Below are 21,698 nucleotides of genomic sequence, written 5' to 3'. Positions count from 1 at the left end.
AGTGCTGTCCTCTACCAGCAGGAAGTGCCTGGGCAGCTGGGAGGAGAAGGGATGTGAAGGGTTAACCCAAGGCCTGGCTGTTGATCCCACCCCTGCAATGTCCCACTGCAGCTGCACCTGGGAGATCCTCTCCTGCACGCTCCAGGGAGTCCTGGAGGGCCAGGACAGGCTCCAGAGATCCTTGAACAGCCCTCATGACTGCTGTGACCACCTGCATGATGGAATGGGAATGCTCAGGGAGTTTGGGAGCAGAGCCAGGTTGGGGAGCATGGATGGGTTGAGAGAGGCAGAGGTGATGGAGGAGCTGGAGAGGTCCCACTGGGCAGGAGGAAAATCTCCATCCTTGGAGACAGTCAAGCCTATCCTTGACAAAAGCTGAGCTCACTGAAGGTCAGAGACCTTGGAGCAGAGACTGCAGGTAAGTTCCGCAGCCTCAGTTATTCTGAGGAGGCCAGGATGTGGTGCAGAGCTCATGCCCCAGTTCCTGTGGATGCTGGTCCCACAATCCTGCCCTTTATCCTCTGTCTCACTGGGGTTTAGGATTTCTCTGTGGGACCTGAATTTCAGAGCAGAGGGCACCCAGCAGTTCAGCAACAAACTTCCCACAGACCCTAAACCCACGTTGCTGTGAGATAATCGCTTCCCACCTCCTCATGGAAGATCACCAAATAGTTTGCGCTGGAGAGGACTTAAAGGTCACCTCATTCCAGAGCTGCCCACTTCTCCCCCTGCTCCATCCCTCTGTAGCCATGGTGGGGCAGGAAGCCCAGAGCCAGGGTGGTGAGGAGGGTCACCACTGTTCCAGGGACTCCCAAACCCACGCTGCTGGCCCTGAGGGACACGGGAAGAAGCAGAGCATTGTAGCATTGTCTCCCAAAATAGCGGTATTCCTCCTTACAAAGGAAAGGTCCATGGAGTGCCAGGCTGCCAAGGTTTCCTCCTGCCACAGGAAGGTGAGTGACTCACTCCTGTGTAAACTGGAGGCAATCCCTCTCCCTGGTGATTATCTATCTGGAGAGAAATCTCCATCCACTTCCCTTGGAAATACCTGCTCCCAAAATTACCTCTGCCTGGGCTTTTCTTATCAGATAACCTATTTGTTCTAAAAATCCCAGAGCCCTGAGGGTTCCATCTGCGGCTCCAAAACTTTGCCGTGGACACCCCATGACTGACTCTTTGAAAGGGACAACTTGGACAGTCCCCACGCCTGGAATCATCAGGAAACACCTGCAGGCTCTTAGCTAAGGGAAGGGTCTTCCTCATGGGGTTTCCTAACCAGGAAGAGGTAGATCCCAGTGACGATGAGACTCTCTTGTTTCTGCCTGAGTCCGTGGTTTGGTTTTAATGACAGCTTCCAGCCTGAGGTGAGTGTCATCAAATGTCACCAGCTGGAGGGTTCAGAGTCCAGCCTTACTGGATTTCATGGAAGGTTGCAGGGTGAAGTTCATGTGGAAGCTGAAAGAAAGGGATCAATAAAACTCCCTGTGACTGCCCCAGTTTGTGACAGAGACCCACGGCTCAGGGGAGCGCAGCCACAGGAGACCAGGTCATGATGCTGCTCCATCACTGATGTGTTTGGGATCCTTGGATCAGAGTATGACAGAATAAGTTGGGTTGGAAAGGACCTCAGGAGGTCTCAGTCCAACCTCCTGGTCATGGCAGGGACAGCTCTGGGATCAGACCAGGTTGTGCAGGGCTTTATTCTGTTAGGTCTTGGAAAGCTCTGAGGACAGAGGTTGCACAACCTGCTTGTGGTACAAGTTTCCCCTTATCCTCAGCCTGGAATATCAGTGGTGTCCCTGTCAGCAGTGCTGCCAGGATAACCAAGGCTTCCTCAAAGAACTCCCTTTACCACGAGAAGGGAATGAAGGCAACAGTTCCAGGGAGTTCCATCACCTCTCCCAGAAAAGCCCTGCTGACACCAGGAGCAGCCCTGGGAGATTTGGGGAAGGAAGCCCTGGGTTGTCCTGGGCTGCCCTGTTCACATTTGGATGCAGCAGGTTTGGCCCATCCAGCTGGGAAAATGCTGCTGGTGTGAAGGTTTGTGTCCCTGCAGAGGACACACTGCAGGTCCCACTGTCCTTCCCACCTCCTGTGCCACAGACTATCGACTCCTCTTTCCATGGGGACAATGGAATTTCTGCTCCCCTTCCCTCTTTCCTTGCCCACACTTCCTCTGCTCCTTAGGCACGGCTTATCCCTTCATTTAGAGATGCCTCACCTAAACCCATTTCATCAAGCACTCAATTACTCTCCTCTTGTATTTAACTTGGGAACCCTTTCCTGTCATTCCAGAACTTGTTTGGACAAAAGCCAAGCGCAGAACTGTGCTGTAAGAACTGGTCAAACATCCTCGATGCCTCCAAAGCTTCTTTCGCAAACTTGGACTTCCCAGGGCTGCTTGGCTGAGGGCTGGGAGCAGATTTACACGGAATTAACCAACCGGCTTCTGTTTAGCTCGGAATTGTCCACAGCTCCATGTCCAGCTCAGAGAGGACGCTGGGGCTGTGACAGGCACACTCCTGGCCAGGGGCTCTCCAGCCCTGGGAGCGCACACCCAGCATCCGAGGCTTTGGCTCCACATTGGTCCCAGCAGGGATCCCGAGCCAAGGAGGCTCCGGATTAATCTCTGGAACGTGACCTTTACATGCTGGGAGTGGTGGGAGAGATATTGTAACTGCAGTGGCAGAAGTCCAAAGAAGAAACACCAGCCAGGCCCTAGATAACAATATTGGCTTCCTGACAAGGACTCCGGCTGGGAATGAGCCTCAGGGCTGGTCTCCCTTTTTGGGCTGGGACAAATCCCAATTTCCCAAATTCCCACCTTCCCTCTTTCCTCCAGCCAGGAAAACAGGGGCCACAGAACTCTGCATTCCTCTGAGGGTGGGCTTCAAGAGCCCAGGTTGGGTCTAATTGGTGTGTTAAATGAAAAACTACAAATGCAATTAAAAAAAAAAAGATGATAGAGGGGTTTCAAAATGGAGAATCTGAACTGCATCCATCCTCTGCAGGGAAGTTTTCCTGCCCAGGGCAGTCCCCATCTCTGGAGAGATCTAAAGCCATGGGGATGTGGCACTTGGGGACATGGGATAGTGGTGGCATTGGCAGTGCTGGGGGAGTGATTGTACCTGATGGTCTTAAAGGTCTTTTCCAGCCTCAATGATTTTGGCATTGTTATTGACAGTCGAAGCAGATCTAATGTTGGTTTTCTTCCAACAGGGTTTGTATCCATGGTGAAGGTGCTAAAGGACAACTCAAACATGGGAGGAGGTCACCAACCCTCTCCCAAAGGGCAGAAGCAGGATGGGTCACCCAGGAGGCTGGCTGGGACACTGGGAAGGTGTGATGGTGCCCTCCCCATCCTCACCCATCCCTCACATCCCCCAGCTTGGGCTCTAAAGAGACACTTGGTGTGGTTCTTTCACCCATTCAAAGCGAATTTCAAATAAAATTTATTTGAAGTTCATTTAAATTGATGTCTCCAAGGGGGTTAGGCTCCCTGGGGCTGAGCAAGCCTTCTGTTTTTTGGGCTGAGCTGGATAAGGATCACCCCCTTGTGTGGCATCCACAGGGAGCAGTGGCTTTCTGGGCTCCAGGGCCATACCTGGGGGTGTCACAGCCTCAGGGAATCACCCTGAGGACACAAGGGTTGTTTCGGAGCAGAAGGGGAAGGAAGTGATTTCAAAAGTCCCGTAGTGAGAACAAGTATTTTTGTTTGAAACAATGGTCTCATTGCTGGGAGCTGAGAATAAAAATAATGGCCCACAAAACTAGTGGAACATGGCTTTTTCTCCAGCACCAATGGGGATTTGCTCCTGTGGCTTTTATTTGCTGTGGATTTCTTGAGGATCAGGTAAAAAATGGGATGCTATGGGGGCCCTGTCACTCCATCCCTTGAACCAATCTCCAGCTGGAGCTAAATCCATTGTGGTGCCAGGCTGTGTTTACACCCCCCAGCTGAGTTGCTGGTGGGTCAGCCAAGCAGTAACCCCACAAAATTTGGGAGTGATTGGACCCCACAATCCATCTGCCCATGCCCATTGAATCCCACCAAGCCACTGCCAGGGGTCCAGGCATGGCTGGGACCACACCTGAACAGCTCCTCAGCAGCTCTGCAAATAGAGAAAGGAGGAGAAAGGAGCCTTTCTCAGGAGAGCCTCTCCCCCAGCACTATTTTAGGCTGGGGATGGGTCACTGCTGCTGGTTTTAGGAGGGCTTGGTTTGAGGACATGTGTTTACTTGTGTTATTGAATGCCAGGATCAGTGCAAAACCTCCTCCAACAGCAAGTTCTGTCTTCCAGGACACCTCTTCCAGCAGCTCCTGCTGTTGCAACTTGCTCAAAGCCTCCTGAATAAGACATTGAATGGGTTTGATTGTTTTGGGGTTTTTTTCAATCAGTGTTATTTACTATTTTCTAGGTAGTCCTGGAGGAAGAGGAAATGTCATGAAATTTGGCAGAAAACTCAGCACCTCTGCTCCTAAGGAAGCCATCAATGGGGTCAGCAGGAGCAGAGATGACCCTGCCAGAGCTGGCCTCGTTGAGTTTTGTGACTTTTTGTGACCCACCCCCCCTCCCTCCCTGCACAGGCTGCAGAGCAGAACCATGTCTGGGAACCCGCAGCACACATCACCCAAGAACACAAGTCAGTTTTAACACACCTGCCCTGGTGTGATGTGTTTCTTTCTAGAAGCAACACTTCTGGCCACAACAGGATGCTTTTGTTTTAGGGCCCAGCAGGCAGCTTCTGCTGCCTGGGAGGTGGTGGCAGCATCCCTTCCCCTCTTTGCAAGCATCATCCTGAGGGGGGAAAATGCACCTGGACTCTGAAAACCCCTCCAAAAAACCTGGGTGATGCAGGAGCTTGGAGGGAAAGTGCATGGCACCCCCATGACCCTCCTGATGGTGAGAAGGGGAGAGACATCACAGGCGCTCAGTGGGGAGGAAATGAAAGCTGGGCAAAAAACAAAAAATCCCCAACCGCTGGTGGAGAAGAAAAAATCCACACCCAGATGGCCACAGCCACAGAGCAAAGCCCTTCCTGCACTGAAGCAATGTGCTCAAAGCTCACTGCTTGCAGCTGCTTGCCCCCAGAGAGCATCAAGTGCCTCGGGTCTCCTCTGATTTCCCTCTTCCCCACGGAGCACCAGCCCCAGCAAAGGTCCCCTGTGCCCTGTCTGTGTCCATTTGTCAGCTCCTCCTAAAGGGATTAGTGGGGAAAGGGTGGAAAAAGGAGGAAAGTGTCTCTCTGTGCTCAGCACCCACCCAGCACCTCCTCCTGGGTGCTGCAGCCTCAGAGGAGGCAGGAGGAGATTCCCCAGAGCAAGTGTGGATGAGGGATGGACAGAGGGACCGGCTCCTGGTACAGACAAGAAGTCCTGAGTTACACTGAGGAGGTTTAGATTGGGTATTCAGAAAGGTTTCTCGACTGAAAGGGTGGTCAGGCATTGGAACAGGCTGCCCAGGGAAATGCTGGAGTCACAGTCCCTGGAACTGAAATGTTCAAGGAATGTGGCATTGGGGACATGGTTTAGCAGCAAACACGGCAGTGCTGGGTTAAGGGTTGGACTCCATGATCTTAGAGGGCTTTTTCAGCCCTACTGATTCCATGACTCCGTGTTTTCCAGCCCTAGCTCCCACCTCCAACCAACCCAGCCTATTTTGGAGCTCAGCTGGCTGCTGGGAAGGTGCTCCCATGTCTCTCTCCAGCACATCCCAACGGCACCATGAGCAGAGGTTTCCTTCTCCAGCTGCACTGGTTTTTGCTGCCCCTTGAAAGTTGTTGATGGTCCTGAATAAGAACATCCTGGAGGGAAAACTCAGGCATCCTGTGAAGCTGCAAAATCACATCTGCTCCCATGGGATGTTTCTCCTGCAAGCCCAGTCTCACAGGGCAGGTTTCTGTGTCCTTTAGGTGACTGAACACCTTTCCAGCCAGGACACCTCGAGAAGCATCACGGTGGGATCAGGGCATCAGTTTGAACTTGCACAGATTGAGGAGAGGCAGGCTCAGCCCAACACTGCCAAACTCTCTTACTTGCTGCACCTAAAGCTTTAAAAATAAAATAAAAGGCAAAAAAAAAAAAGAGAAGAGATTTGATATACGCCAGCTTGTCACCAGCACTTCTGCCGCTGTCTCCCTGCATGTCTGAGCTGCACCCATGGGTGCAGTGCCGGCTCTGCTGTGGCCAGCCTGACCTTCCCGGTCCACCCATTCCTGTATCGCATTCCTGCCCTCTAGTCAACATGGAAATGTTTTGAAAGCGTCTTAGAAACCTGCTGGGCTGCCAAAACAGTTGAAAAATGAAGCCACGAAGGGAAACGCGGGGCTGTTTCCAGGTCGGCTCGCCGGGTATTGCCTCCGTCTCCTGCGCTGCAGCTGCACAAATCATTTGCTTTTCAGCAGGATTTAAAACATCTGCCTCTTCCTTGGGCTTGTTTGAGCTGCTGTGGAGCTGGGAAATGGAGATTTGGGGTGAGGGAGGCTCTGGTTTTGGGTCCCCCTGCATGAAGGACACAAATGAGGAAGGTGGATTAGGGCTGCCACCCTCCTTCCATCTCCCTCGCCCAAACAAGAGGGGAAAAGTGAGAAAAAGCAAAGGGAGGGAAATGAAAGATTTTTCCTTGCAGTGAGCAGTGAAGCTGGGAAGCTTCTGCTTGATGGAAGCTGCTGGGACTTCAACCAGACTCAGAAAAGGTCTGATGGGAAGAGGGCTCTCCAGGGGACACTTCCCCATTCCAAAACAGCTTTTAGAAAACATCTCCTCTGGCCTGCTGAAGCATCCAGCACCGAGCCGCCAAGCAGACCTCGCAGCAGGCCTGGCCACAATTAATCACCCCTGGTGAGGAAGGCGCCTGCCTCTCGTTTTTGAGTTGTTTGGCTTTATCTTGAGGAGGAAGAGCTGTGGTTGTTCAGACCTTGGAGGACCAGGCTGGGGGAAATGACGCCAGGCAAGGGCTGCTGAGCAGCAGCGATCACCCCACGGGTCACAGCTCAGGCAAGGACAGCAACAACTGCCTGGACATCCTCCACAGGTCCATCCATCACCTCTGGACATCATCCTTCCTTGGCAGGGTGAAGGATTTGGAGGATGAAAGCAAGGCACTGCGGCTGGATGAACCCAACCTTTGCCCGAGAAATGTTTCCAAATCCAGGAGAGATGGGCTGAAGGCAGCACCCAGGGCACTGCTGGGCAGCTTCACCCAGCTGAGCCTCACTCACCAGCTCCTCCCAGGCATCTCCCCGCTCTGGGCAAGCAGCAAGCCTGTCCTTCCTCCCTTATCAGCCCCAAATAGCTGCGATGTGATGTATTGTTTTCCCTCCTCAAACAAATTACATCAGAAGAAGGAAACAGGAATATTTTTTTTGCTCTTTTCTGGCATAGAGGTCTGTGAGCAAAATCTCTGCAGCACTGTGTTCATGCCAGGAGCGCATATCCTCTTTATGCCTCCTTATAGCCATCTGCCAGTTTCTGCTGTTGAATAATAGATGCCATTGGTGTCCTTCCCCTCCTCCATCAGGGGCTTCACAGTCCCCCCAGCCGCATCCAGGGGGCCCAAGGACCCCCACTTGAAATCAGATCCAGCTGGGAAGGAGGATCTGGCTTTCACCCAGGGACACAGATGGGGAATACTCGGGGGAGCACCGGGGCTCACTCTGTGCTCACAGCAGTGGAAAACAACTGGGCCACCTGCACACGATCCAGTGGGGCTGTGCCTGTTCCCCCAGCCCCCCAAATCTGAAGGATTTTCACCCGTGTCCATGAGCCACACTGGGAAGGGTTGAACCTGGCTACTGCCTCCCTTGGGCAGCAGCCACCTGCGGGAGAGGTGCCCTCCACAGCATCCTACAGCTCCCTGGGAGGCTGTATCCTGCCAGGGCTCCGTGGGAACAGCAGTTCGAAGAACACACAGCAAGGGGCAAACCTCAAGCAAACCTTCTGCTGTGTCCTCCTGGTTGCAGAAATGATGGAAAGTCCCAACATCCCAGTCCTGGCATCAGTCCCGATCCTAGTACCCCTGGGACGTGAGTCAGGTCTCAGTCCCAGCTCCAATCCCATCCATGGTCCCATTCCCGGGGCAGAGAGGTGAGAAGGATCCTGTTTCTGTCCTAACTCCAGCCCCATCCCTGGTCCCATCCCCGGGGGAGGATCTGGGGAGCAATCATCTGTCTCCAATGTCAGTCCCAATTCTGATGCCATCCACGCTCCCATTTCTGGAGGATGGGGAGGGGGTTGTCCTGTCCCAGCCCTTATCCCGGTCCCATTCCCGGGACAGAAAGGGGAGAGCTGTCGGTGTCCGGTCCTGGTCCCATTCCCATCCCCAGTCTCCGCAGGAGGGAGCGGGGAGGTCCTGCTCTATCCCTAATCCCGATCCCATCCATAGTGCCATCCCGGAGCGGGAAGGAGAGTGGGCGGTGGGACTCCGCTCCCGACCCCCGGCACGTTCCCATCCCGCCGGGACAGCTCCAGTCCCGTCCGCGGGGGAAGGGGCGGACCCGGCCCCGGGCGGGGCAGTTCTGGCCGAGGTCCTGCCCCGTCCCAACCCCATTCCCAGCGCCGGGAGGGCGGTGCAGCCCCACGCCCGCCCCGTCCCGGCACACACGCGGCGGCGGCACCGGGAGCGGCGGCACCGGGAGCGGCGGCACCGGGAGCGGCGGCACCGGGAGCGGCGAAAGGAAGGATCGAACCCGGGCATGGCGTGGTCTCCGCCGCCCTCCTGAGCGGGGCGATCGGCGCTGAGCCCCCGGCACGACCCCGGGCACGACCCCCGGCGCTGAGCCCCCGGCTCGGCATCGCCCGGTGAGCGCGGCTGCGGCGGGCGGGGGAGCACGGGGGACCGGGGGGGACAATGGGGGGACCATGGGGGGGATGTAGGGGTGCGTGTCCTGCTCCCGACAGGGGAGGACGGGTGGCGACCTCCAGGGTCGAGTGGGAAGCTCGTGGATGGGGTTGGAGTGCGGACCCGACACGCACGTATAGGGGACACACATGTATAGGGGACACACAGATGTATAGGGGAAACATACACTGAGATGTATAGGGGACACACACGTATAGGGGACACACACACGTATAGGGGACACACAGATGTATAGGGGAAACGTACACAGAGATGTCTAGGGGTCACACACACACAGATGTATAGGGGATACACACGTATAGGGGACACACACACGTATAGGGGACACACACGCCCCCATGTGCACATACAGTGGCACTTGTCGCTGTCTGGGTGACATGGGTGACACACGGTCCCAGTGCAGGGAGTGGGGCACTGCATGGACACAGCCGAACCCCGATACTGCCCCTACTGCCACTAAAACTGCCCCGAAGCCCCAAAGTGCCCCCAGACAGGGCAGTGGCACCGGCAGCCAGCAGGGAGTTGCTGGCATGGGCTTGTGCTGGCACAAAGGGTTCACACTGGGCACTCAGGAAAGACTCCTACTCCTTTTGCTCCTCTTTGCCTGAATGGTAGGATTTTTTTAATACATTAATTCACAATAATGTCTTTGCTGCTTGGTTTCTGAGTTCCCTGGGGAATTCACTGGCTGTTTATCCGTGATTTCCTGTACACAGCTCTGGTTAAACCATGGAGCTGACTCCCTGCTTTGCTCTGCGGGTTTTTCCACCTCTTTGCATGCTAGGCTCCCTATGTAATTTCTTTGGAAGTGTTTTAATTTACACTGCAGTGGGTGATACTCTGATTTCAAACCCTTTGACTCCTTCTGGCAGCTCCTAACTCCAAAACACCCTTCTTCCCGGAGCTGGGCACCGGCTGACATCACTTCAGGAACAACTTTGGGGTCAAAACATCTTATTTCTCTTTCTACTCCAGTTTTCTTATCAGTTTATTGCAAAAGCCATTTGGCAACCCACTGCCTTCCTGTACACGAGGTGAGGAGCAGCAAACCCGGCTCTGGAGGGCCACCAGCATTGGGGGTTGGTGGCCCTAGCTCCTGGTGGCTGCTGCCAAAATTGGGCCGTTCCATTACCACCAAATTCCTCTCATTTTGCCTCGAGCAAAGCGTGACTGATAGGTTGAGGGGCTCCAGAGCAAAGGGAGACACCCCAAAATGCGCTGAGCCCCGAAGCGCGGCCGCGTCCCGGGGCTCAGTGGGTTATAAAAGGCCCAGAAGGATTTCTGTGGCACTGAGTGACTTTATCCTGTCTCTGCCCAGTGCGATTTTTATCTGGGGTTGTTGACACGGAGCCAAAGCCATGAATAGCTCTGTGGCAGCGGAGCGTGCTGCCGGCCACGCCGGGCTCCCTCCTCAGCGCTCAGCAGCCCCCACTAAAACCTGCATGGGAACCTCCCGTGAGGCAAAGACCCCATTGCCTCCGTGGGATGCTGCCCATGGAACCAAAAATTATCCCCCAAAGTCTCCACCCGCTGTGGGGTTTTCTGGTGGTGCCATTGTGTTTTATCCTGGTCATGCAGGGTGTTTGTGACTCCCTTGGAGTGGGCAGGAGGCTGGGAGGTCTCCATGGAAATGTCCTTTTCTCCCAGATTCAGGGCTTGCAGGGTTACCAGATTGTGGTCCCACACTCTTCTCTCTGACTGTTGCTGCCTCCAGTGAGCATCAAAAGGTCACGGAGTCAAACTCCTGATGGAAGCACCACCTTCCTACCTGCAGGCAGCCTAAAGGATGAAGTGCTCTGTTTCCCCATGGAATAAGTAAAACTGGAAGTTTGAGGGCTCAGGTAGGATCCACCCCAATCCCACAGCAGGGAAAAAACAGGCAGAGAAAAGGGAACATCACCTTTGCTGAAGCAGGAAGGGAAGTGTTGATAAAGGGATTAAATATTGGCCAGGGTTGGTGTTTGCTTCCAGAAGGATCCATCCCCAGAGCCTTGCCATGCTGGGAATTGAGTCAGGTCCTACTGAATGGCCTTAATTACCATTGTCACCAATGGTTTTAATGCTTTGTTAATTCACCTTAAAGCCACAGATTGGTTAATCCAGATTGATTTCCCATGGTGTGGAGGAAGGCAGGAGGTTTGGTACCCCCTGGGAAGTGAAGGCTGGGAGAGAGATTGATTCAGGGGGGAATTCAGGAAGTTTCTTGGGGGAAAACAGAATTTTTTAGAAGGAGTGAGTTCTCTCTCAGTAAAACATTTCATTTGACCTCCAAACAAAGTCATAAAGTTCTTTTAAACTCTCTGTATCTTTTCTCCAGACTCTCTCTCCCATTTTTAGCTTGGATCAAGTTACTGAAAAACTCTCTAGGAAACCAAAACACCCCCAGAAAAATATTTTTTATGGAGAAAGCAAATACAACTCTGCTCTTTCTCAGCCTGACAACAAGAGGGGAAACTGAGGCACGTGGCTGCTTCAGTGGAGTGGCTCCATTTCTGGAGTGGAGCTGCCCTCCAAAGGTACTTTTTTGTAGGGACAAAAACAGATTCCTTGCAAGGTTTTGGTTTAAATGAGGTGCTCTGGCTGTTTTGGGGGTGGAGGAAGGGGTAGACCCCACCCATCAGGGATAAAGGAGGGATGTTGCCTGGCAGGGAGGTGGATAAAGCCCCTTAAGCTGCTTGGCTATCCTGGGAATGGATTTTGGAGGTGTCTTGCCTTGGGATGGCTGCAGAGAAGCGCTGAGGATGGTGGAGCTGGGACACTGAGGGGTTCCTCAGCCCACGCTGGTGGCTGTGGCCAGCCTGGAGGAGAAAGGCTCTGAAGGTCACCATGGCAGAAAGGATCCAGAGGGAAGGGGCAGAGGACAGCCAGGCAGGCTCAGATTTCGGCTGGATCCCGTCTCATGGCTCTGAGCAGACAGGAGCATCCGAACGCGTTGCCTGTTTGCTTTTGGTCACAAAGGGCTTGAACCGCAGTCCAGAGCAGTGAAAAACAATTCCAGGTTGTTTGCTTCCCAGAGTCTAGAGTAGTTCCTGATCCTGAGTGAGGATTTTGATGAGTCTACGAAATGCCTCTGAATTAGGGCAGGGAAAACACCCACGTTCTCCGTGTGTCCTTTGGAAGGGAGTCAGGGAGAAGATGTGACTGGATCGTGGTTTCAGCCTCCAGCCTAAAACAGTGGGAGCTGTGGCACAACCAAGGGCTGCCTCTGTGAGGTCCTGCTGGTAGATTAATCTACATTAATTATTTGGGAAGGCCAATTAAACCTCATCAGCCCCCCGTGAAAATGTATTCATGGCAGCCGTGATTTGGTTGTGCTTTGTTGCTTTCACTGACTTTGCTGCTGCCTGGCAAATTCCTGAGCACAAAACACGGCCGGGATGGCACTGGGAGTGCTGAAAAATGGAGCAGAAATCAGGAGTCAAGGCCTTTACTGGGCAATTCAGTGCCTGTTCTGTGGTGTCCCTATGGAGTGCTGCCCATCCATGACCTTCTCCCATGACAGCCCCCTCCTTTCCCATATTAGCAGATCTAAATATTGCTGGCAGATACAGTTACAGGGGCATTTTGGGATGCTGACTTCACATGCACATGCCTATGGGTACTTTATTTGAGGGCAATGATGTTCCCTGGCTCCTCTCATCACCAAGCTCCTCTCCTGTGCTGCCTTCATCCACTGGCACTGAGGAGTTTTCTGGGAAAAAACTCCCATATTCCGTGGGATAAACAGGTCCAAGGCCACACTGCAGAGACAGAGACGGTCCAGCCACTGCAGCCTGCACATGGCTCAGCATGGGGGTGTGTGTGCACTCAAAAAGCTGCTCCTGGTCCCCTGCACCCAATGCTAGAGAAAAACCCTCCACTGTGACCTCTGCAAGGGCTGGGACATGGAGTGATGAGGTGGTTCTCACCAAAGCATCGTGCTTTGCTTGCTTTTGGGCATCACACAAGTGTTTATCCCCCTTGGCATCCTCAGGGATTGCTGCTGCTGTCGCCCTCCCCTCGTCCCTGCCGGGGGCTCGGGCTGTCACAACCGGAGCTGGCATTTGTGGGCACAGCAAAGGGCAGTGCCAGCTGCCAGCTCTTGTGCCTTCACATGCCCTGGCTGGCCCTGGCCTCTGCAGCTCGCTCCCTGCAGATGCAGCAGGACTGGGGAGAGGGGGTGGGCTGCGGCCACGCACACACAGCAGGGTTTGTCCCAGGGATTCTGGGCAAAACTTGGGCAGAAAAGGAAAAAGAAAAGCTTTTGCATTCCCAGAGGGGAAGGGAGGGAGAGCACGACAGCAAGGACAAGGCTCCATTCAAACCAACCAGCAAACACTGCTCCTTGTCCTGAAGATGGAGATGAGGAGCTTGGCACATCCCTGGGCAGCCAGAGGAGATTCCCCACCTTGGCTTACGGGTGGATTAGGGTTGGGTTTTCTTGCTGGAACCTGTGGGAAGATGAGCTGGAATTCAGGGTGATCTCCCCCCATCAGTGCTGGGTTATGTGCAGGGGAGAGAGGGAATGCAGATGGAGAAATCCCATGCCAGGCTGAAGCCTCTGGAGCTGTGTAACCCTTCCCTGTGCCTTTTAGGGCATCTTGTGTGGCTTCCCTCGGTCACGGTGGCCTGCCCAACCCGTTTCATCGGCTGCCAGGTCTGCGGGCAACCTCTCTCTGGCTGGCCACAGATCTGCAAAGCTCAGGGGGAAGGAAGAAACTGCAGAGAACAGCAGCTGGAAAATGTTTTCCCATCTTCCAGAGCCCTGTTAACCCTCTCCATCCACAGCCACACTGCCGAGGCTTGGGGCAAACAGGATGGGAGCAAAGCTGAACTGAGTGCAGGAAAAGCAAAACCCTGAGGGCAGGATAGTGCTGACTCCTGATTGTCATCACAGAGTGGCTCCCAAAGTGATATTGGGGTTTTTGCAGATATTGCAGATTAGCTGGGGTGTGAGTGTGGTTGTGATTTTCACCCCTGTCCTTGGGAAGTGTGAGCCTCAGCCAGCACTGCTCCTGCTCTGCTCCAAGGGGAAAGAAAGCAGCAGGATGGGGGAAACATCATGGATGGTGTCAGTGCATTTCTGGACAGGTTGTTTGATGCAGTCCCTGGAGCAAGGACTGGAGTTATCCCCTTGTGATGGGCTGGAAGCATCACTTCATCCCTTCTCCCTCAGCAAGCAGTTGTCAAGGTGCTTTTTAGTACCCAGGTGCTTCACTTTGGTGAGATATCATCCAGGCTGGCAGCTTCGAGGAGGCTGTCACTGCCTCCTTCCCTGCAGGGTCTGAGTTGGAGGGAGGGGCAGGATAGCTCTGGATCTCGTGTTTATTTTGAAGGGGATGGCCCCACTGTCCCTCAGCATGGTGGCACCAGGTTAGAGCTGAGCTCTTCACCTGAAAAGGCCTGGATCGCTCTTTTCCGCCTGAAATCCTGGTGAGGTTTGGGTCAGGGTGCATCCCACACACTCATTCCTTGGGCACCTTTCCTTGGACCTTTTCTCCTGCAGGAGCTCCTGGTCCCTGAGCTGCTGGGCTGGATTAATCTCTGTGTAACCCCCCATTTCCACAGGCTTCCCGTAAGGCAGGGGACAGCAGGGACATCAGACCGGCTTCTCTTACGGGAAGGGAGGAAATGCATTTTAATTTGATTCCTGACCCAGGGACTCTCTCAGAGATCATATGTCAGCAGAGCCCAGGGCACAAAAGGGCCCTTGTCCCTCCTCACAGACAGGCCAGGCTCTGTGTAGTGCAGAGACCCTTTCAAGGCCATTTTCTCCTCCCGTGCAGAAATCAGCTCTGCACAAGCAGGGCTCAAGGCCAGGGAGCAGGACTGTGACCTGGCCACCATCAACCCAACACTAAACCCATTAAAGACCCCTCATCCTCATCAGCAGCCAAGCCAGACAGAGCCCCTGTGGTGGAGAAGGGGCAAGGTTTGATTACAGGCCCTGCAGGTATGGGGAGGTTTGCCCTGCCAGAAGGATCTGAAGACCTCTGACATGGGGGCAAGGATTGCTTGCTGAAATTCCACTTTTTAATCCTTTGTACCTGGGATTTAGCAGGACTCATTTCACTGGTGCTCAGCTGAGTCGCTTCTCGTGGCTGGTTAAACACAGAATGGAGCATCTTTCCTGTTCTGTGATGCAGGAGACCAAATTTCTGTGTGAACCCGATGGGAGGGGAGGTTTGGGACAATGAACTGGGCTGCAGGAAGTCTGAGGTGGACTCCCACATGTGATCTGGGTGACTTTAAAGCAGCTCAGTTTTTCCTCTGTGCTCCAGATGCAAAATGAGGCTACATAAAACTCACCTCATCCACTTGACCATATTTCCTCCGTGCCAGGAACTACTCAGTTGTGGCACCAGGTGTGTGGTCAGTGATGTTCTTCCCTCTTGAGCCATTGCCTCCATGTCCTTACAGCCTCCTTGCTTTCCCCCCAGGGTGATGGAGAACCTCACAACTCCTCCAACCTGGAGCAGGATCACCAACAGCTCCTTGGACCCGGGTGGCACAGATGACAGCCCCTACAAGTGCGTGTTTGACGAGGACTTCAAATACGTCCTGCTGCCCGTCTCCTACGGCATCGTGTGTGTGGTGGGGCTCTTCCTCAACCTGCTGGCCCTCTACGCCTTCATCTTCAGGATCAAGACCTGGAACGCCTCCACCACCTACATGTTCAACCTGGCCATCTCCGACACGCTCTACGTGGTGTCCCTGCCCCTGCTGGTGTACTACTACGCCATGGGGGACAACTGGCCCTTCAGCGTGGGGCTGTGCAAGATCGTCCGCTTCCTCTTCTACACCAACCTCTACTGCAGCATCCTCTTCCTGCTCTGCATCAGCATCCATCGCTTCCTGGGCATCTGCTTCCCGCTGAAGTCGCTGCGCTGGGGCCACGTGCGCCACGCGCGCCGCGTGTCGGTGGCCGTGTGGGTGGTGACCGTGGCGTGCCAGTCCCCCGTGCTCTTCTTCGTCACCACCAGCGTCAAGGGCGACACCATCACCTGCCACGACACGTCCAGCAAGGACCTCTTCGGCCAGTTTGTCATCTACAGCTCGGTGATGCTGGTGCTGCTCTTCTGCATCCCCTTCCTCGTCATCATCGTCTGCTACTGCCTGATGGCCCGGCGGCTGCTCCAGCCCACCCGCGGCATGTCCCGCCTGTCCCGCTCCAAGAAGAAGTCGGTGAAGATGATCATCATCGTCCTGGTGGTCTTCATTGTGTGCTTCCTGCCCTTCCACGTCACTCGTACCTTGTACTACTCCTTCCGGAGCTGGGACCTCAGCTGCCAGACCCTCAATGCCATCAATCTGGCCTACAAGGTGACTCGACCCCTGGCCAGCACCAACAGCTGCTTGGATCCCATTTTGTATTTCCTAGCAGGGCAACGATTTATGAAGTTTGCGGGCAACAAAATGCCAGGGAAGCCTCAGAACGAGGTGGCGCTGAGCATCGTGCCCAACAGTCACCTGGGAACCAGCAGTGACACGGACACGCTCTCCAAGGAGCTGAAATCCTAGCTCTGCTGCACAGAAGGGTTTATCCTGGCTGTGAAGGGAGGACAGCATGCTCTGGGGCCCGAGCCTTTGGGTGTTTGGGGTGCCGGGCTTGCACCCACTCCAGCGTGGTCTGTGTCAAACGCGCTCTGCCTGTTTTGCTGTATCTTTTTAAGGAAGATGCAGCTGTGGTTGCACACGTGAACCCTGATCTCTGGCTCTGCATCCCAGCCTGCCCCTCTGAGGTGACCAAATCTGGGGAAAAAAGTCATGCCCTGAGTGCCTCGAATCATTTTCCAAAACAAAAACGCTGTGTGCGAAAGGTCCCCCTAAGGAATTCCATCTGGCACGGGGGAGCCAGAGTTTCTCTGTGCCTTGGCAAGGCAGGAAGGGCTTTGGGTGGATGGGGAGAGGCAGCTGCAGTTCTGCTGAACAGCTTGGTGCAAATGTCAAGGACAAGTATCACCCAGAGCAGGAAAGGGTCTCCCACAGCTTTGTGTCCCTGAAGAAATGCTCTCCCAGCTTCAAGCTGTCAGAGCAGGGATGGCATTCCCAGCTCCTGTCCAAGGGCTGGCTTCCCATTAACCAGGGTGCTGATGGACATTCCATCCCACTGGGGTGCACTGGTAGCAGCCCACTGGAGTTTACTGGTACCATCGAGCAGGTCCCCTGTAGGCTTCTCCAGTGGGGCCAACATCTTCCGAAAAACCCATTAGAAAGCTTCCCAACAACAACAGTCCTAAAAGCTTTTAGGAACCTACAGCTTCCAGCTGCTGGCTTTAATAATCATCTCCATCTCATTAAAATTTAAGGTGAGCTGTTCATATCTTGTTTTTAACCCCTTTCCTGGTGACTCATGTTTCTAGCACAGCAGCAAAGACCAGTGTTCATCCCTTGGCTGAGCACTGTCCCGTCCCCATTGCTGTCCCTCAGAGGTGACAAAATTGCCAGCACTAAAAACCCTGAGTTGAGGAGCTGCAAATGGTGCTGAGCTTAATCCCATTCTGTCTGGATTTGTAAAAAATGTCCACAAAGCATTTCACCAGAAGGTACTCTTGGTCTTTTTCCCTGTAATTGTTGGAGAGCCCAGAGCCCAGGTCCATGATTTCCCTGCCAGGAGGATTCCTGATTCCTCTCCCCAAAAATGAAAATTGCTTGGGCTGCAGCACTGGACGAGTCACGTTTGGTAAAAGCTCAATTTCAGGACTAGGCAAACACATTTGATGTTGACTTAGGCAAGACCTCAGACCACTCCTTAGTTTCTCCCATCCTTCCTCCTTGTGAAGTGGTTTGGAGGGGACAAAGCCACGTTGCCATGTCACCAGTTGTGTTCAGTCACGGGTGACTGGAACCATTCAGGGCTAACTGGGAGGTTCCTGTGCTCCCACCCCCAGGAGGGCTCCTGTCCCCACCAACAATGTCACAACCACAGGAGGGAAAGGCAAACAGGACATTTGTGGGGTGGTTCATCCCAGCCTCGAGTGTGTTTAGGATAGGATTGGGTTAAGACCAGACTTGCCCCATGGCAGCACCTTTATTCCTTTGTTCTTGTGGAGGGAGCTTGGCTTTGTGGTGAGGGTCATGGCACAGCCACTGGGGCGAGACAAATAGCTGGGAGAAATGATTCCAGCCAGGGCACTGACCTGGTACAAACATCACTCCAGGCCAGGCCTTGCCCAGTCTCCCACATTTACCAAAAAGCAGCATGGACACGTTACGTGCTCTGAATAATTCAACAAAAAACTTACCCAAACTTTCCTCCTGAGGTCCTGCTTTGAAATCCCAGCTCCTTCTGAGCTGGCTTCGAGCACTGCCAGTGTCATCAGGGGTGTCCCTCTGTGATCTCCATCCCCAAGGCATCCCACTGGCCAGATGCAGAGCAGTTGGAGAGGTACCAGCTGGAAATCTAGCTCTAGACTTTTGTTTGTTTGTTTCTGTTTGTAAAAGCACTAACTTATACTAGAGAGAGAGAGAGAAAAAAAAAAGTGAGTTTTATGACAGTGACTGTACATTTTTATTTTTGTAACATGCAAACACCTCAGATTTCTGATAGTAAATGAGTTTATTTCTACTGCTCTACTTCTCTGCTGTCTCCTCTGGTATGTACAAAGATACATGTTGGGGGTAGAAACTGGGTTGTTGAATGCCATGGGAATATTTTAAGCTCCAGGTACAGCTGTCTACTCCTCTGTGAATCTTGATCTCCATCTAATTCAATCTCCACTCTTGATTCAAGATTTCCATGGGGCTGGTGCCACCAGTTCTGGCAAAATCCAGGTGTTTTGTTTTGTTTTTCTGGTTCTCCCAGCCACTCAGAAGCCACCAAACCAAGATGTTGGAAGCCTCTGGGTTTCAGAGGCTCCTCACCTTCCTCTGCAGACACCAGCAGAAGGTTTCCTGAGCCTAACCACAAGTCCCCAAGAAAAAAATACATTTGGTTTCAATTTAGTTTTCATTTGGTTTGCAATTTATCTTGGTCCCCAGTCTGGCTTTCCCTGGGCCTTTCTCTGTCGGTGACACAAGGCTCAGGACACACTCAGCTCCATGGATGTGTAAATTCCAAACTCTGGCCAAGTCACCTTGCAGTCTGCTCAGGAATAACCTGGGCAGCTCAAAGAGGAGCTTCCAAGGGATATGGATGATGTCTGCAAATGCAGTTTTTGGAAACCCACTGCTCTGTGCATCCCTGGAAATGTTCAAGGCCAGGCTGGACAGGGCTGGTGCAAGGTGTCCCTGCCCATGGCAGGGGGTTCAGAATGAGATGATCTTTAAGGTCCTTTCCAAGCCAAACCTTCTGTGATTCCATGACTCTCTGGTTCTGTGAATTCCTTCACTTTTCATCCTGACATTGTTTTCACATCAGTTTAGTCATGATGCCCCAGCAATTCTACAAGGGGCAGCCAGTCCCTCATCACCCCTGTGGGACAGAAGCCCTTCACAGTCCCCTGCACCAGTGCAGAAAGCTTTGCTCTGCTTACTCTTTTCAAGAACTCTGTAGCCCTTAGAGCTGCCAAAACATGAAGTCTGAAAAGCACAATACCAAAGAAATAGCTGTGAGCCCCAGAATTGCTGAATTAGATATCCCAGGATGCACCCTCTGAAAAGCCCCTCTTGATTTTCAGCCCAGATTTTTGGGATCTCTCTCTCTGGGGGCAATGCCCAGGGACCAAAGGGTCACACGTGAGTAGGTTTAACTTCTGGGATTTAGAGCATCATTCCCAAATCTTTATTGCAATGACTCTGCACAGCTCATACCAGCACTGAGTCACACAAACCCAAGAATGAGAATTAAGGAAGAAAAACAACCACTGATGGGGAGCACAGAGGTTGTGCGGAGAAACAAGCAGGAAAAAAAAAGCCACCCAACCATGCCAAGTGGTTACAAACCACTTTTTCTAAATATCCCTTAGCACAGAGAGCAGGAAGTAAAAGTGAAGAGCACTGATGGTTTCCTGCCAAGGAAACAAATCTGCATCTAGGAGGATGCACACTTCTGCTGGACCTTCCCACATCCAAGTGGAGAGCTTTTCCTTCCTTGCCTTTCTAGGAAGCAGACCCTTAACAGGACAGTGGCAGGCACTGGGCCATGTTTTTACTGTAAACACTTGGTGCAAGTCCTGTCTCCATTTTTCGTGTCTTTCTGCCTTTGGGCTGGATTATCCTGAGGAGCAAGTCTGTCTGCCCTCCAAGTCATTTCTGACCTGGTTGGCCAGTTTGGTTCAGGGACAAAGTCGCCGCATTATTGAGCTCCTAGGAATTCCGTGGGAAATTGTGACATGAAGGAGAATGAGCCAAAGGAATTGTCACCCAACAGCTCAAAATTTATCTAAGACACCAGAGGAACCTGCCCCATGCCAGAGTGTCCCTCAAACCACGATGTGTGAGGGAAGGTGACAGGCCCAAAGCACCCAGCAGGCCCAAGTTCTGTTTAAACACTGGGGGGAAAGTTCCCAATCCCACACACTGATGTTATTGCAGAAATTCCCCCCGTATGGATGAGCCAAGGCAGCAAGGTCTCAGCTCGGTGCTGGAGGCTCCCACTTTTGCAGCACCCCCAAACCCCCATCCTGACTGGGTGGGTGGGATTTGCAGCCCCCTTTGATGCTCTGACCCTTCTCCTCTGCTTTTGCCCCTCACTGTGGAAAGGCACCAGCCTTTCCCAGCCCCCTTAAATCCTGGGGGAGCCTCGAGACGTCCCCAAAGCACCGAGCTCCCACCTTTGAACTTGGGAAGAAAGGGCTGAGGGGTTTCCAGCTGAGATCTCAGCCTGTGGGGGACCTTGGGAGGTGGTGGAAGGTACAAACAAGGAAGATCTTGGGCCCAGCAGTGCAAAATCCATCCTGGGCTGATTTTTAATGGAGAAACAATTCGGCTGGATAGGATGAAGGTGCAGCAGCAGAGTCCTCTGCTGGTGCCAAGGGGATGTGCCAGCAGCAGGGTCCTTGTCCCTGGGCTGGGATTGTGGCACTCACAGCCACTCAAGGCAGGGTCATGATTTTCATCCATGGGAATTTCCAGGGAATGGGGAGGTTTTCTGTTCCCTTTGAAGTTTCCCTTGTGTGGTTTCTCCTCCTGTGATCTGCGGTTTTAATGGCAGGGGAGGAGCCTGGTCACCATCAACTCGTCATCCAGTCTCCCACCTGCTGTTCCAGCTCCATCCCTTGCCCTAAGGGAAGTCCTGATGCTCATTTAACCTGCTGCCATCCTTTCTCTCAGCTGGGGCAGGTGGGTTGGAAGCTGCCTGGACAGCATTAGGAAAGGATGGATGTGGATGGATGGAGATGGAGGAGGCCAGTTGGAAGGGAAGGGAAGGACCTTGGTCTGTGCCCTCCATGGTGGGGATTCCCCACCATCACTTTGGGAATGAGTTTATTTCAGATGTCCCTGATCAGTCATTCATCTGGGCCCTGAAACTGCCTGCAGAGCTCCTCTGCTGAGAAGCAAGAGGCTGGGATGAGACAGGGATGCCTTTCCTCAGCTCCTGCAGGTGAGCAGCTCCCGCCCAGCCGGATGCGCTCCTTGCCCTGCTCCTGCTCCGTGCCTTGGGAGCATTTGGCAGCCTGGCAGCGGGACGGGCTGCCGTGGGGGTGCCAGCACAGCCTGTTTGCAAACAGGGTGCGGGTTCAGTGCTCCTTGTGGCTGTGGAACAGGTCCATCTGGTCCCAAAGCAGCCTGAGAGCCTTGGGATGGGGCTGCAAAGCAGGTTGGGAACTCCAGTGGGGTGTCCAGCTCCTTGGTGTCACCATGGAGCCTGCAGGAAGGGGATCCACACTCTTCTGGTCCTCCTTGGGCAAAGGAGTCAAGACAGCCCAGCTGGGAGCTGCTGAATGACCCACATTGTCCCTAAAAAGCTTCTGCAGC

General features: G+C 53.4%; 1 protein-coding gene across 1 annotated transcript; it reads left to right on the top strand.

Annotated features, from left to right (window-relative positions):
* Positions 1–8,666: 8,666 nt before the first annotated feature.
* P2RY2 (purinergic receptor P2Y2) lies at positions 8,667–18,330 on the top strand. The gene is made up of 2 exons (XM_033083858.1): positions 8,667–8,800; positions 15,281–18,330. The coding sequence occupies exon 2, from the start codon at positions 15,285–15,287 to the stop codon at positions 16,359–16,361; it is 1,077 nt and encodes a 358-aa protein (XP_032939749.1). The 5' UTR covers positions 8,667–8,800; positions 15,281–15,284; the 3' UTR covers positions 16,362–18,330.
* The last annotated feature ends 3,368 nt before the right edge of the window (positions 18,331–21,698 follow it).

The sequence above is a fragment of the Catharus ustulatus genome, chromosome 2, assembly GCF_009819885.2.
Source record: "Catharus ustulatus isolate bCatUst1 chromosome 2, bCatUst1.pri.v2, whole genome shotgun sequence".
Classification (NCBI taxonomy): Eukaryota; Metazoa; Chordata; class Aves; order Passeriformes; family Turdidae; genus Catharus; species Catharus ustulatus.
This window is presented reverse-complemented; position numbering and strand designations above follow the sequence as displayed.

Coding starts and splice junctions, on each gene's coding strand:
- P2RY2 (XM_033083858.1), top strand. CDS start 15,285: ATGGAGAACCTCACAACTCCTCCAACCTGGAGCAGGATCACCAACAGC.